Raw genomic sequence first — 12,702 nt, 5'->3', positions numbered from 1 at the left:
CCCCCCCCCCAACAGCTAGCAATCCAAAACAGTCCAGTGGAGCCTGAGTGGTGGGTGTTGCCTTCTGACACACTTCCGGTGACGTCAGGGGGTGTGGCATATGCAAATGAGTTATGCAAATGAGACCGCCAAGGAAGTCCTGGGTTGCTGTGCAGAGGCAGGCAAGGGCGAGCCCCCTTTCCTTGTCTCTTGCTTTGAAAGCCTGATGCGGTCAGCTATCGTGGCCTGCAAACCGGATGGCCCTTTCCACCACCATTTGCCCTGACCTGGGTGTCCCAGGCGAGCCCGATCTCATCAGGTCTCAGAAGCTCAGCAGAGACAGCCCTGGGCAGTTCTCGAATGGGAGACCTCCAAGGAAGTCCGGGGTTGCTACGCAGAGGCAGGCCAGGGCAAGCCGCCTCTGTTGCTCTCTTGCCCTGAAAGCCCTCTAGGGGCTCACTGTGAGCTGGCTGCAACTCGACGGCACTGTCCACCACCACCGCCACCACCAAGGTACCCACGGCGTGGCAGCTCCTCCATTTGCTCCTCTCTACCGTGTGGCACGTTTCATAGAATAGAATCACAGAGTTGGAAGGGGGCCCTACAGACCCTCTAGTCCAGTGGTGGCGAACCTACGGCACGGGTGCCAGAGGTGGCACTCAGAGCCCTCTGTGGGCACGCGTGCCATCGCCCCAGCCAGGCCCAGACCATCATTAAAGTGTCGAATTCTCTGCCAAATCATTTTAAGTAGATGAAAGCATTTGGGATTGCGTTCCTTACTTTGTTTGGATCATCTTAAGTTAATGTATGAGTTGTTTTTTCTAAAGTAAAACCTCAGTATTCAGGTTAAAATGCCATGTTGGCACTTCGTGATAAATAAGTGGGTTTTGGGTCACAGTTTGGGCCCTCGGTCTCTAAAAGGTTTGCCATCACTGCTCTAGTCCAATGTTCCCTCTAAGCAGTGGAGTCTTGTGAGCAAAAATTCAACTTTGTGAGCTACTGGCATTAAAACTGTGAGCGAGCGATTTGGCTACTGCATAAATCAGTTTGCTCTGGAGCCCTCCTTCCTGAGCTAAGACAAAAATGTGTGAGCCGGAGGCTAAAAAACTGAGCTAGCTCACACTAACTCAGCTTAGAGGGAACACTGGTCTCAACCCCTGCCCAATGCAGGACCAGCCTAAAGAATCCCTGACAAATCTCTGTCCACCCTCTTCTTGAAAGCTGTCAGTCAAGGGGAGCTCACTGCCTCCCGAGGCAGCTGATTCCACCTTTGGACCACTCTGACCGTGAAAAAGTGTTTCCTGATAGTTTGGAGCCAGTTTGGTGTCGTGGTTAAGTGCGCAGAGTCTAATCTGGGAGAACTGGGTTTGATTCCCCACTCCTTCATTCGCAGCTGCTGGGTGACCTTGGGCAAGCCATAGTTCTGTCAGAGCTGTCCTTGAAAACGAGCAGTTTCTGTCAAGAGCTCTCTCAGCCCCGCCTACCTCACAGGGTGTCTGTTGTGGGGAGGGGAGGGGAAAGGAGATTGTAAGCCGCCCTGAGACTCCTTTGGGTAGTGAAGGGTGTGGCATAAATCCAATCTCCTCCTCCTAATGTCGTGGTTAAGTGCGCAGACTCTAATCTGGGAGAACCGGGTTTGATTCCCCACTCCTCCATTCGCAGCTGCTGGGTGACCTTGGGTCAGTCACAAGCTCTGGCACAGCCGTCCTTGAAAAAGAGCCGTTTCTGTCAAGAGCTCTCTCAGCCCCGCCTACCTCACAGGGTGCCTGTTGTGGGGAGGGGAAGGGAAAGGAGATTGTAAGCCGCTCTGAGACACCTTTGGGTAGGGGTATAAATCCAATCTCTTCTTCTTCTAATATCCAGCCGATACCTTTCTGCATGTCATTTCAACCCGTTGCTTCAGGTCCTCTTCTCTGCTGCCAACGGGAACAGCTCCTGGCCCTCCTCCAAATGACAGCCGTTCGGATATTTTCAGGCAAGTCTAGCCTCTTGGTCCTCTCGGCGGAGGCCTGCCTGATCTCCGTGTCTCTCTGTGTCCTCCGCAGGCCGGTAACGTGGTGACAGGGGAGATGGTGGAAGAGCTCATCTTGTCGGGAGCCGACATCATCAAAGTGGGCATTGGACCAGGTGACTGTCAGCTTCACAGACACGATCAAGCCAGTCTAGGGGAGGTGGCGGGAGGGCTGGCATCCGCCCCATAGCCAGGAATTTTTTTGTTTGTGTGGGTCATCGTGGGGGGGGGGGAATACTCTAATTTAATTACATTTAAGTGAATAAGCACATTTTGAAATGGAGGGGCACAGCAAGACGGCCTCAGCTGAACTGGAAAATGGGGAAGTGGCCCAAGTGTCCTTTATCCTTCCGGAAGGGGTTGCAGATTTTGGCAGCCTTTTCTCCCTCTGTCCTTTGGAAAAGGGAGCCCAGTTTTGGCAAACCAGCAGGCAACTGAACACTCCCTCTAAGCCGTGGAGTCCTGTGAGCAAAAGTTCTACTTTGTGAGCTACGGGCATTAAAAGTTGTGAGCGAGCGATTTGGCTGCTGCGTACATTAGTTTGCTCTGGAGCCTTCCTTCCTAAGACAAAAAGGTGCAGTCCGGAAGCTAAAAAACTGTGAGCTGGCTCACACTAACTCAGCTTAGAGGGGACACTGCCCCCCCAATTGTTTTGCCGAGGCATCTCTATGGCAGAGTGGGATTTTGATTCAGAAAGGGGGCGAAGCCCCGTTTGCCCCACCGCTGCAGCCGTTTCACATTACGTGAAAGGAGTGGCGTTCCTGCTAGTGGCCAAGGATCGACGGGGATGACTATATGGTCTTGGCCACAGCGGGGCATCCGCCACCCACCTCCCTAACTGCGGACTTCTTGGCTTGCTCCAGGCTCGGTTTGTACCACGCGGAAGAAGACGGGAGTGGGCTACCCCCAGTTGAGCGCTGTCATGGAGTGCGCCGATGCAGCCCACGGCCTCAAGGGGCACATCATCTCGGTGAGGAGCTCCAGCCCCAAGGCCAGAGTTTCTGGGTGCGAGGCGGGGACTCGTGGGCGAGAGGAGGGGATGCGGGGAGCATCGTTGGAGCTGAGGCCGGATGAGTAGTGAAAGCGCTCTGGCTGAGCGGCACAAGACCATCCAGAGAAACTCTTGTATCTTCCTTGGCGTACCGGTTAAGTGCGCGGACACTAATCTGGGAGAACCGGGTTTGATTCTCCCACGCCTCCACATGCAGCTGCTGGTGTGACCTTGGGTCAGTCACAAGTTCTCCCAGAGCTGTTCTCTCAAGGGCGGTCCTCGAACGAGCGCTCTCAGCCCCGCCTACCTCACAGGGTGTCTGTCGTGGGGAGGGGGAGGGAAAGGAGATTGTAAGTCGCTCTGAGACTCCGTGTGAAGGGTGGGGTATAAATCCCAATCTCTTCTTCTTGGCGACAGAATGCCGGGATGCCAGGTTTACAAAACAAGCATTTAAAACAACTCTTTCTGCTGCTTGAACACACATGAAGCTGCCTCGGTGCATCGAGGTCAGGCTGGCCTGCTCTGGCTGGCAGCATCTCTCCAGGGTCTCAGGCAGAGGTCTTTTATGTCACCTCCTGCCAGATCTTTTAACCGGAGATGCCGGGGATTGAACCTGGGACCTTCTGCATGCCAAGCAGAGGCTCTACCATTGAGCCACAGCCCCTTCCCAATGTTTATGCATGAAGCTGCCGTACTGAGTCAGACTCATGGTCCATCAAGGTCAATATTGTCTACTCAGACTGGCAGCAGGGTCCCAGACAGAGGTCTTTCCTATCACGGCCTGCGGTGCCCGGGAAGAAACCTGGGGAGCTTCCGCGTGCCAAGCAGAGGCTCTGCCACTGAGCCCCCGTCTCTCTCCTATTGTTCATTTGCTCAGTTCTGATTTTCAGAATCCTCGCCAAGCTACGGTTTGCAGGGAGGGAAATCCAGACAGTTGTAAAGCTGTCAAAGTGGGCTAGGTTTGAAGCCGAGGTGTGCCCCCAGCTGGGGGGGGGGACTTGCACAACCCTTCTTGACCCATTGATATGGATGTAAGATTTCCTTTTGGTTATTGAGTCTGTTGGAGATGAAAGAAGCAAAACCGTCCCTTCCCGTCTCGTATCTTTTGCAGGATGGCGGCTGCAGCTGTCCGGGGGACGTGGCCAAGGCTTTCGGTACGGGACCCCGTCCTTTCCGCTTCGCCAGCTAGTTTCTTGAAGCCAGCTGGGCGACCGTGGTTCAGTCCCACCTCTTTCAGAGCTGGCTCAGCCCCCCCCCCCAAATAAGTCTAGCTCGCCCCCTAGTGGTGCGTAACGCTTTTGGCTGCCAGACAATCTTAGGATCTCCTGGCTATACGACATGCAAGGCCATATGATAATTATTAATTATCCAGTTTGGTGTAGTGGTTAAGTGCGCGGACTCTAATATGGGAGAACCGGGTTTGATTCCCCACTCCTCCACTTGCACCTGCTGATGTGACCTTGGGTCAATCACAAGCTCTGGCACAGCTGTTCTTGAAAAAGAGCAGTTTGTGTCAGAGCTCTCTCAGCCCCACCCACCTCACAGGGTGCCTGTTGTGGGGAGGGGAAGGGAAAGGAGATTGTAAACCTAGTCTGGGAGAACTGGGTTTGATTCCCCACTCCCTCCACTCGCAGCTGCTGGATGACCTTGGGTGAGCCATAGTTCTGGCACAGCTGTCCTTGAAAAAGAGCCGTTTCTGTCAGAGCTCTCTCGGCCCCACCTACCTCACAGGGTGTCTGTTGTGGGGAGGGGAAGGGAAAGGAGTTTGTAAGCCGCTCTGAGACTCCCAAGTGAAGGGCGGGGTATGAATCCAATCTCTTCTTCTCTTCTCTCTTCTTCTTAATGCATGATGAATTCGTTTCTGTGGGAGGAGGCAGAAGCCCGTCCTCGGATGAGGCCCCCCCCCCCCCCCCCCAGGGGCCAGAGCTCACTCTGCTGCGATTCGTTTCCCAGGAGCCGGCGCGGACTTTGTCATGCTGGGGGGGATGCTGGCTGGACACACCGAGTCAGGGGGCGAGCTGATCGAGAAGGGGGGCAAGAAGTACAAGCTGTTCTACGGCATGAGCTCAGAGATGTCGATGAAGAAATATGCGGGGGGCGTCGCGGAATACAGGTACGGCTCCCCGGGGGCAGAAGAAGGGCCCTGTGGGGGCTAGGCATGGTGGCCTCTGGGGACACCTACAAGCAGGGCGTAGCGGACAGAGTGGTGGACTAGGACCCTGAGGGACACGGGTTCGAAGCCTCGCTTCTACCACAGAAGCTCTCTGGGTGGCCATGGAACTCTCAGCCTGGCCTGCTGCACAGGATTGTTGTCGAGAGAGAAGGGAGGAAGGGAGGGCAATGTTCCGAGCCAGTTGGAGTCCCAAAAGTGGGGTACAAATCAGTGAACAAATGCAAGGGCAACAGCCCCCCCCCGGTGAATCAGCACTCTGAGACATGGTGCCTATCGGGAGAGAGATTTCATTTGGTCAGCATGCCTAACTTATCCTCTAGGGATTGGTTGATTAATGGCTAATTGCTCCCCCCTTATGGCAGTGAGTTCCACAAACCATTTCAGCATATTAAGATGCCCCCCCCCCGCCCGTTAACTCTGCTCTACTCAATTTCAGGATCCTCACTTCCTGTTTGGCGTAGTGGTTAAGTGTGCGGACTCTAATCTGGGAGAACCGGGTTTGATTCCCCACTCCTCCACTTGCACCTGCTGGTGTGACCTTGGGTCAGTCACAAGCTCTGGCACAGCTGTCCTTGAAAAAGAGCAGTCTCTGTCAGAGTTCTCTCAGCCCCACCCACCTCACAGGGTGTCTGTTGTGGGGAGGGGGAGGGAGAGGAGTTTGTGAGCCGCTCTGATCTCCTCCTCTCCTCCTTATCCCCCCCCGTCCTGTTAACATTAGTTCCTGCCCTAAGGAGAATAGATTGAAATTTGATTCTGGGCGAGTGATCACAGGACATCCAGGAACGTTCATGCAATACAGGGCAAAGGCACCAGTGCTAGAATACTGAAAGAACAGCTTGTGCAAGGGAAGGGAAAGGTTGGTTTGGCTGGGAAGGACGGTCCCTAGGGCTTGGGGCGAGGCGGGTTCAGACGCAGTTGGCAGGAAGGGACGGAAGGGGCAGGGGATCCGCTGGGGGCACTCTGGAATACAACGCCCCCCAGCCCCAGTATCCCCTGCCCTAAAACACTGGGTTGCCTTTCTGGCCTCTGTAGTATAGTCTAGCAGCATCTTGGCTTGTCCCCGGAGACTCTTAACACCGATGTGGAGCCAGTTTGGTGTAGAAGTCAAGAGCAGACTCTGATCTGGGAGAACCGGGTTCGATTCCCCATTCCTCACATGCAGCTGCTGGTGCGACCTTGGGTCAGTTACAAGTTCTCTCAGTGCTGTTCTCTCCAGGGCAGTTTCTGTCAAGAGCTCTCTCAGCCCCGCCCACCTCTCAGGGTGTCTGTTGCGAGGAGGGGGAAGGGAACGGAGTTTGCAAGCCGCTCTGAGACTCCGAGTGAAGGGCCACGGGGTATAAATCCAATCTCCTCCTCTTCTAAAATCCTGGTGATGGAGGGATGCCTTGGGAAGGCCCCGCCTCCCCCGGAACCCAGCCCGAGAGGGAGGGGAGTCCTCTGCTCACGTTTGCCTCTCGCCCGCAGGGCCTCGGAAGGGAAGGTGGTGGAGGTGCCGTTCAAGGGCGACGTGGAGCACACCCTGCGGGACATCCTGGGGGGCATCCGCTCCACCTGCACGTACGTGGGGGCCGCCAAGCTGAAGGAGCTCAGCCGGAGGACCACCTTCATCCGGGTCACCCAGCAGGCCAACCCCATCTTCGACCAGGGGGACCAGCCCTGACGCGACGCCTTGGGAGGAAGCGGCTCCGGTCGCTCACACACTGACCCCCATCCGCCTACCTTTTGGGAGCGGAGACTGGCCAGACGTCCAGCATCTTCTCATTCCAGACGCCGACCAATCACGCAGGCCCTCTTCACTCCAGGCAGAGATCCGCTGCCATTTCCTGGTTCATTCCAGTGCACACTCTGGTTCCCCCCCCAGCTCCAGTTACGTGGGGGGTGTGTGTGAGGTGGAGTGTGTGCACCCTGGGGAGGGGGGCGTCCCCGCCCCGTGAGCGAGGGTGCTCCCCAACCCCGCTTTCCCGTCCTCCCTCCCTGTGACGGGTCGCGAGACAGACGGAGAGAGAAATGTCAAAGGTTTCACAGTCTTTACTGAAATTATATAATAAAAAGCGCTGACGTGACCTCGGGCGGCTGGCCCAGCTGTGTGCGGGTTGCGCGGAGGAGGAGGAGGGAGAGGGGGCAGTCAGGTCTCGGCTGGAGTCTCCCCGTCTGAGAAAGCATCGGGTCTTTGGAGGGAGGGAGAGGAAGAAGAAAAGGGACCTCTTGGTCAAGGGGTTGTTGGTCAACCGAGTGTTCAGGGGTCCCCGGCTGCGGAGGACCACTCACTCGCTCTCGGTGTCCACCAGGTGGTCGCGGAAAGTCGGGATGAGGGTGTTGTGGCGGGTGCAGTGGTACTCGCTCTGCTGGGGGAAAGGGAGGAGGGTCACCAGCAACGCTCCCCCTCGGCCAATGTTCCCTCTAAGCTGTGGAGTCTTGTGAGCAAAAATTCTACATTCTGAGCTGCTGCCATTAAAGTTGTAAGCAAACGATTTGGCTACTACATAAATTAGTTTGCTCTGGGGCCATTCTTCCTGAGCTAAGACAAGAATCCATGAGCTGGAGGCTAAAAACTTGTGAGCTAGCTCACACTAACTCAGCGTAGAGGGAACACTGCCCTCGGCTGTGGGGTCTCGTGAGCAAAGATTCTACTTTGCGAGCTCCTGGCATGAAAGCTGCGAGCAAGCGGTTCGGCTGCTGCATAAATTACTCTGCTCTGGAGCCCCATCCTTCCTGAGCTGAGACAAAAATGTGTGAGCCGGAGGCTAAAAAAAACTTAGTTAGCTCACACTGACTCAGCTTAGAGGGAACACTGGTCACCAGTGCCTGGAGCTTCCCCCCCCACACACACACTGAGCTGCTCCCCTTTAACCACAGGGAAGCCTCAAGCCAGCCAGGCCTTGACCCACTTGCGTTCCCGACACAGCCTGCCAGGCCACCTTCAGGTCCACCTGGGCCCCACCCCCTCCCCTCTGCTGTTCCCACCCTCCCCGTTCAGCTGGGCCTCCTCCAGAGGTCTCCCGAGCCCCCCCTTCGCCCCGACAGCTCCCTGCCGGATCTGGCCTCACCTTCTTGAAAGGGGAGTTCTCCCTTTCGCCACTTGAATCGGCCACGATGTCGTCAGGTTCACCTGCGAAGAGGACAGACGGCAGAGTTGGGGGGGCGCGCGCTTGCCCTGGCTGGATCGGCTGTGCCCTCTGACGCCACCGCCCCCAGCCGCATCTTCCCCAGGGGAGGGGGTGGTTTTGTGGCCAGTGGGCTCTGGGGTGATTCAACATGCCTGGGGAGCCCGCAAGCTGCCTGCTGTCCTTTTGGGGAGGACGCCTCTGAGCGGCGCCAGGTGGAGCTTCAAGAGACAAAGGCCCAGGGCTGAGGGGAGTGCAGGGCCCAGCCTCTTCCGCCAATGTCATTCGTAAGCTGCCTTTTCCTGCCCTTTCTGATTAGAGTGTTCGATCCGGGAGACCCGGGTTCGAATCCACGCAGCCAGGGAAGCCTGCTGGGAGTGACCTTGGGCCAGTCACGCACTCTTGGCCCAACCTACTTCACAGGGTTCTTGTGAGGATGAAACTGAGGAAAGGAGAATGACGTGAGTAGTCTTGGGTCCCTGTTGGGGGGTATACATGGAGGAAATAAGGGAATAAATAAAAGGCCCAGAACTAGCTCCCCTTGGCAATCTGTCTCCCTTCCCCTCCTTACTAGAGACAAGACAGTTCAAGAAGAAGAGATTGGATTTATACCCTGCCCTTCACTACCCAAAGGAGTCTCAGAGCAGCTTACAGACTCCTTTCCCTTCCCTTCCCCACAACAGACACCTGGTGAGGTTGGTGGGGCTGAGAGAGCTCTGAAAGAAACTGCTGTTTTTCAAGGACAGCTCTTATCAGAACCATGGCTTGCTCAAGGTCATCCAGCAGCAGCTGGGAATCAAACCCAGTTCTCCCAGATTAGAGTCTGCACACTTAACCACTACCCCAAACTGGCTCAGAGAACAGCCAAACACAGACAAAGGTAGAGAGACATGAGGTGGGCGGGGGGGACAAACGGCTCCTGTGGCAAGAAGAGGGGCTGTGCCAGGAAAGAGGCTACTGACACGCCTCCCGGCAGAACGCTGGAGCCAGCTCCTCCCAAATCATGCCTGACCTCCCTCGCAGGGTTGTTGTGAGGATAAAACGGAGGCGGGGAGAAGGATGTAAGCGCTTTTGGGTCCCCATTGGGGAGAGAGGCAGGGTGTAGATGAATTAAACAAACATACCTGAAGGTGGGGAAAGAGAAAAACCAGTTATCGTCAACCTCATGGCAGAGTTCTATAGCACGGAAGTACCAAGACCTACCTGTCTCGTGGTCGCCTGGCAACCGGAGGCCTGTGTGGTTCCCCGGGGAATCCCTGGAAGTGGGAAGAGAGGATGCCGTGAGCAGGGTCGGAGGAGCAGGAGGGGGCAGAGGAGGCGGGGCTGGGAGGTGCTTACAGTTCCGGCGCACAGGGCGGGCAGCTCCTCTTTCTTCTGCTCCTGTGCGGGTTCAGCGGTTGCCTGGATTCGGATGTCCCTGGCTGCTGCTGCTGATTGTCCTCGCTCTGGTACACGGGCCTGGACTGGCCGGGACAGCACGGAGGTGTGGAGAACTCTGGGAGGGAGAAACACTGTTCAAAAAACAATGTTCCCTCTAAGCTGTGGAGCCTTGTGAGCAAAAATTCTACCTTGTGAGCTACTGGCATTAAAGCTGTGAGCGAGTGATTTGGCTACTGGATAAATTAGTTTGCTCTGGAGCCCTCCTTCCTGAGCTGAGACAAAAATCTGTGAGCTGGAGGCTAAAAAACTGAGCTGGCTCACACTAACTCAGCTTAGAGGGAACACTGGTGAGGACAAGGACGGACGGGACTGAACAGGGGAGAAGACGGAATGACCAGCGCTGGCGCATGCTGCAGCCCCCGCATACCCACCTGTGGTCTGGTACCCCATGTCTGAGAGGTATCTGCACAGGATACTGGGATCGGGGGAAGACTGGCCGGGATCCGGCGTGTGAGCGGCCTTCAGCAGCTGGAGAGGAAAATGCAGAATTGGGGCTTTTCCAGACTTTGTCAGGGCCGAGCCAGAGGCAGTGCAAGACAAAACTCCAAAAGACGAGACTGTAGGCTAACAGCTCCCTGCTTGGCTGTGGGTCCAGCGGGTGAAGGGGGAAAAGCGGTCCCTCCTCTGGGTTTAGCACACTGATCCCCCAACATGGCGCCCAGGGGAACACTACGGTACCCTAGATTTTATAGCAAATTAATAGCGGAGAATTTATACTGATGTTTAAACAAATATACCCAGGAAAATACGTTGTGCACGTCTATAGTACACACAGGGACAACCATTTTTAATGCTGGGAATGGTTTTTGTAAAAGCATCCTCGCACCACTTAAATTGAGAGAGTAAAACTGGCCTTAAAGAACATTTCATTCATTCCAGAAAAAATATATATTTCATGAGATCTTCTAATGCTTCATCAGTGTTTCCCGGCATTTCCAGTTTTTCCACTGGGAAAACGGGGGGAGGGTAGTCTTCAGGGGGGGGGAATTTTTTTTAATTTTTTTCCCCCCCCCCCCCCGGACCATCACATCTCAAGTAAGATCAAATGACATACAACACTGAGCTGAATTTCAGCTACACTCAGAGGGGTAAGGTTGAACTCTTTTTTGGTAAAAGAATTTTTTATTTTCATGGAAATAACCTCTTACAGTTAAAAAAAAAACTATTATCATTCTTAAACCTATACCTATATTCCCATATCCCCCCTCCCTCCTGGTGGCTTCCCGCAATGTTTCCCCCTTTGACCCCCCAGTACATCTTAAGATAACATCAATTAATCTCAATATTGTTCTAAACATAGTAAATTGTGCTTCACATCCCAGTTTTTTTCTAGATAAAGTTTAAAGTCATTCCATTCTTCAAAAAAGTCAAGATCTTCCCTGTTATTCAGTTTCTTCGTAATTTTGTCCATCTCTGCCATGGACAGAATTTTTCGTATCCATTCTTCTGTTTCTGGTGTTCATTCTTGTTTCCAACACTGTGCATACAGGGTAAGGTTGAACTCTTGACTTCAGCTTCAAGTGCTAATCCTGGTTAAGGATGTAGCTACAGTTCAATTTCTGTATTTCTGTATTTCTAATATTTGTATGCAATGTTCCCTCTAAGCTGTGGGGTCTTGTGAACAAAAATTCTACTTTGTGAGCTCCTGGCATTAAAGTTGTGAGCGAGCGATTTGACTACTGTAATAAATTAGTTTGCTCTGGGGCCCTCCTTCCTGAGCTAAGACAAAAATGTGTGAGCCGGAACCTAAAAAACTGTGAGCTGGCTCACACTCACTCAGCTTAGAGGGAACAGTGTTTGTATGCCACCTTTTCAACGTTCTTACAGCCAAGATTCAACCTCCGAAGTCAGAGTCTGAAATCCAAGTTCCGCTTTTTGAACCTTGTCAAAGTTCAACCTTACCCGACTGTGGCTGAAACTTCTCCATTCTCTTACAAGTCATGCGGTTTTGTGTCTCTAGTTTGACCTTTCTCGGTGTTACTGATTGGAATTTATCCATACTTTTGCATGTACACACAACACAAGCATCTGCGGTGTCGCGGTTACAGTTTTGGACTAGGATCGGGGAGACCCAAGCTCGAATCTACCCTCCATCATAGAAGCTGGCTTAGCGGCCCTTGGCTAGGCACACACTCACAGTCTAATCTACCTCACAGGGTTGTTGTAAGGATAAAATGGAGGAAAGAAGAACAATGCAAGTCAGTTTGGGACCCTAACTGGGAGAGAGGTGGGCTATGAATGAAGTAAATAATGAATTCTATTTCATAGTTCTCTCTCAGATTTACCCGGGGTTTTAGGCTCTTTCCCCTTCTTTCTCCAGCCCCCACCTACCAGCAGCAGAATCAGAGTATTTTAATTCACTTTAGGACATTCAACTATAGCATTCCCTTCCGCTTGCTCAAGACCGTCCACTCCAAATGGCAGCGTCGGTCTGGCCATGGCTTGTGTCAGCTCTGTTGCGGCTGACCTTTTTTTCCCCAACCGTTGCCAGGGAACTGAACTTGGGACCTGCCACATGCAAACTGGGAACTCCACCACAGAGTGACAGCCCCGCCCCTGAACGGCTGGAAAACAGCGAGACAGAAGGGCCAGCACATAATTAGGGCCCAGGAAATGCATCGTTCCAACTCATACCTGCTGGAAACGGGGCTTGGGCAGTGTGCTCTCCAGCTGCCACAGGTAATCGTAGAAGAGCTCCTCCACTACGCTTTGGAAGGTTTCCCCATAGTCGTTTTCCAAGTGCTTCTGCAAGAAGGGAGTTTATCGGCTCAGACGGAAATGGCCTATCAAGTCTTGCATTGTCTCTTAACGTTATGTAAATACGTCACAGCGGGGGTCATTTCCTACAGGAGCGCACAGGAGCGGAGCTCCGGCAGTAAGGAGCCCAGGGGGCGGGCACATGCAACAAGCCCCGCCCCTGCTCCCAGCAGCCCTCAGTCAGAGCAAGAAGCAGCCAGGTCAGTTGCAGAGCCACCCCCCCCCCCCAAACCCAAAAACTCCAAGG

At 54.0% G+C, this 12,702-nt stretch overlaps 2 protein-coding genes across 3 annotated transcripts in view; one reads left to right on the top strand and one right to left on the bottom strand.

The window, feature by feature from the left end:
• GMPR2 (guanosine monophosphate reductase 2) overlaps nucleotides 1-7,204 on the top strand; it is a 14,305-nt gene extending 7,101 nt beyond the window's left edge. Inside the window, exons 7-11 of the mRNA XM_015406364.1 lie at nucleotides 2,025-2,106; nucleotides 2,854-2,960; nucleotides 4,093-4,135; nucleotides 4,935-5,094; nucleotides 6,619-7,204. Coding sequence (XP_015261850.1) covers nucleotides 2,025-2,106; nucleotides 2,854-2,960; nucleotides 4,093-4,135; nucleotides 4,935-5,094; nucleotides 6,619-6,814 — 588 coding nt within the window. The 3' untranslated portion in view covers nucleotides 6,815-7,204. The remainder of the gene's footprint in view (nucleotides 1-2,024; nucleotides 2,107-2,853; nucleotides 2,961-4,092; nucleotides 4,136-4,934; nucleotides 5,095-6,618) is intronic.
• Nucleotides 7,205-7,211: 7 nt separating this feature from the next.
• TINF2 (TERF1 (TRF1)-interacting nuclear factor 2) overlaps nucleotides 7,212-12,702 on the bottom strand; it is an 8,980-nt gene continuing 3,489 nt past the window's right edge. The window contains exons 5-10 of one of the 2 annotated variants that reach the window (XM_015406365.1): nucleotides 12,333-12,443; nucleotides 10,070-10,166; nucleotides 9,597-9,753; nucleotides 9,462-9,514; nucleotides 8,202-8,263; nucleotides 7,212-7,499 (exon numbers count right to left, since the gene is read on the bottom strand). In XM_015406365.1, the coding sequence (XP_015261851.1) occupies nucleotides 7,419-7,499; nucleotides 8,202-8,263; nucleotides 9,462-9,514; nucleotides 9,597-9,753; nucleotides 10,070-10,166; nucleotides 12,333-12,443 (561 nt within the window). In that variant the 3' untranslated portion in view covers nucleotides 7,212-7,418. The remainder of the gene's footprint in view (nucleotides 7,500-8,201; nucleotides 8,264-9,461; nucleotides 9,515-9,596; nucleotides 9,754-10,069; nucleotides 10,167-12,332; nucleotides 12,444-12,702) is intronic. The other variant, XM_015406366.1, reaches the window with a different exon arrangement.

The sequence above is a fragment of the Gekko japonicus genome, unplaced genomic scaffold (assembly GCF_001447785.1).
Source record: "Gekko japonicus isolate JY-2015 unplaced genomic scaffold, Gekko_japonicus_V1.1 scaffold2686, whole genome shotgun sequence".
Taxonomy (NCBI): domain Eukaryota; kingdom Metazoa; phylum Chordata; class Lepidosauria; order Squamata; family Gekkonidae; genus Gekko; species Gekko japonicus.
The sequence above is the reverse complement of the archived record's forward strand: the minus strand, read 5'-3'. Positions and strand labels throughout refer to the sequence as shown.